Source organism: Arachis ipaensis, chromosome B01 (assembly GCF_000816755.2).
Source record: "Arachis ipaensis cultivar K30076 chromosome B01, Araip1.1, whole genome shotgun sequence".
NCBI lineage: Eukaryota > Viridiplantae > Streptophyta > Magnoliopsida > Fabales > Fabaceae > Arachis > Arachis ipaensis.
This window is the reverse complement of record NC_029785.2, coordinates 41,832,911-41,834,727: the sequence shown is the minus strand read 5'-3', so window position 1 is coordinate 41,834,727 and position 1,817 is coordinate 41,832,911. Positions and strand designations below refer to the sequence as shown.

General features: G+C 44.1%; 1 protein-coding gene and 1 long non-coding RNA gene across 2 annotated transcripts in view; both read right to left on the bottom strand.

Annotated features, from left to right (window-relative positions):
- LOC107629549 overlaps positions 1 to 1,817 on the bottom strand; it is a 25,159-nt gene that overhangs the window by 15,530 nt on the left and 7,812 nt on the right. The window lies entirely within an intron of this gene.
- LOC107629539 (ethylene-responsive transcription factor 5) lies at positions 80 to 1,269 on the bottom strand (the record flags this gene model as incomplete). The annotated part of the gene is given in 1 exon segment (XM_016332359.2): positions 80 to 1,269. A coding segment is annotated over 1 exon segment (996 nt). The 3' UTR covers positions 80 to 229.

Sequence of the window (1,817 nt, the reverse complement as noted above, 5' to 3'; positions counted from 1 at the left end):
CTTCATATTTTATAATATATAATACATAAATAATAAATTTTATAATGTATCATAAGTTGAAATTCAAAAAAAATGACTGTGAACAAATAATGATTGTTGAATAAATGAAATCATTTCCATTTTTGCGTCTAACTTTATCAAAATGTACATTGAACTCATCTCTACAAAGGAAGCAAGCTGCAATAAACATGGAAAGAAAGAATAGAAAGCAGCCGTAAACGTTGACATTTCACACAACCATAACAGCAAGGGGAGAAGATAACGGTGACAACGGCGGCACGCTAAATATTCCCATTCCTGTTCCCTTCACATCACTGTCCCAGAACCCCGTCCAAATTGACGGCGTTAACGGAAGCTCCCTTATACAGTTAACCTCCGATTCAAAAGTCGTCGTCTTCTCCTTCTTCACCACCGGCATAACCACCTCAACAACTTCTTCCTCCACCTCCTTCGTCATCGGCGCCACTTCCTCTTCTTCGCGGCGGCGCTTCCTATCACCGCCATCGCCGGAGGTGGAAGCAGAAGCAGAGGTGGCCATGGATTCAACCTCGAGAGGGAAGTTCAAGATCGCCTTGGATCCTCGGAGCTTGAAGGCAGCGCGGTCGTAGGCCTTGGCGGCTTCGATGGCGGTGTCGAAGGTTCCAAGCCACACTCTGGACCCTCGTTTGTTCGGGTCACGAATCTCCGCGGCGAATTTTCCCCACGGCCTTTGGCGAACGCCTCTGTAGTGCTTCTTCTCTGGCTCCGGTTGTTGTTGTTGTTGTTGCTGCTGAACGAACGGTTCCACCGCCTCGGGTTTCGGATCCGGGTTTCCGAACTGAATCCATTCGGTTTTCTTCTTCGGGAGCGAGATTTGCAGCGACGGTTTCCGGTTGAGGCGATGAGCCTTGTTCATCTCGATTTGGGGATTGCTTTGAGGCAGGGTTTTGGGTGCTTCGAGGTCGGATTCAAGGTCGATCACTTGAGGCTTTGAATCGAATTCAAAGAGGGGAAGATCGGTGAAGTAGTGGTTGAGAGAAATTGAGGAGTCGGTAGGGGAAAATTCAGATTGAGATTGAGATTGGCATTCTGATTGATGAAAAGAGAAATTAGGGTCTGTGGAGGGTTCGTCTATTTGAAGCCAGAGTTTGCTTTTAGTGAACTCTGGTGTCCCGAGCGGTGAGAGTTCACCCAAGAGATGCAGCTTGATGCGGTTAAGGGCCGAGATTTCAGCTTGGTTCGCCATGTTAAATGAAATTAACTAAATAAATAAGTATAATCAAAGCTCTCGTTTCTCTTGGTTTTATGCACCGATTCTAAAATTCTTTGTATTGTTGAGACTTGAGAGGGCTGGAGCTTTTGTGTGTCTAAGGAGAGTGGAAAAGGGGTTATATATAATATAGGGAGGATAAAGATAAGGGAGAAGGGGAATGAATTATTTTTGCGGAGACTTCAAGTGAGGCGCGAGGGGGGAGGGAGGAAGCATCGTCTATCCTTTTCAATTCTTTTGTCGTCTTCTTCGATGGATGGCTTTTTTGAATTTTATTTTCCTAAGGTAGGGTTGGGGGCACATTGGTAAATGTCATTTTTACTTCGCACCAATCAATGTCACGTCATCCGCATATTGTTTTGCGTTAATTTCATAATTTGTCATTGCTAATTGTTTTCCCGACGTTAATTTACCCATTGCTATTTGCTCATTGTTTTTGTCCTTTCTCATGTCGTCATCCGCATATTGTTTTGCGTTAATTTCATAATTTGTCATTGCTAATTGTTTTCCCGACGTTAATTTACCCATTGCTATTTGCTCATTGTTTTTGTCCTTTCTCATGTCGTCA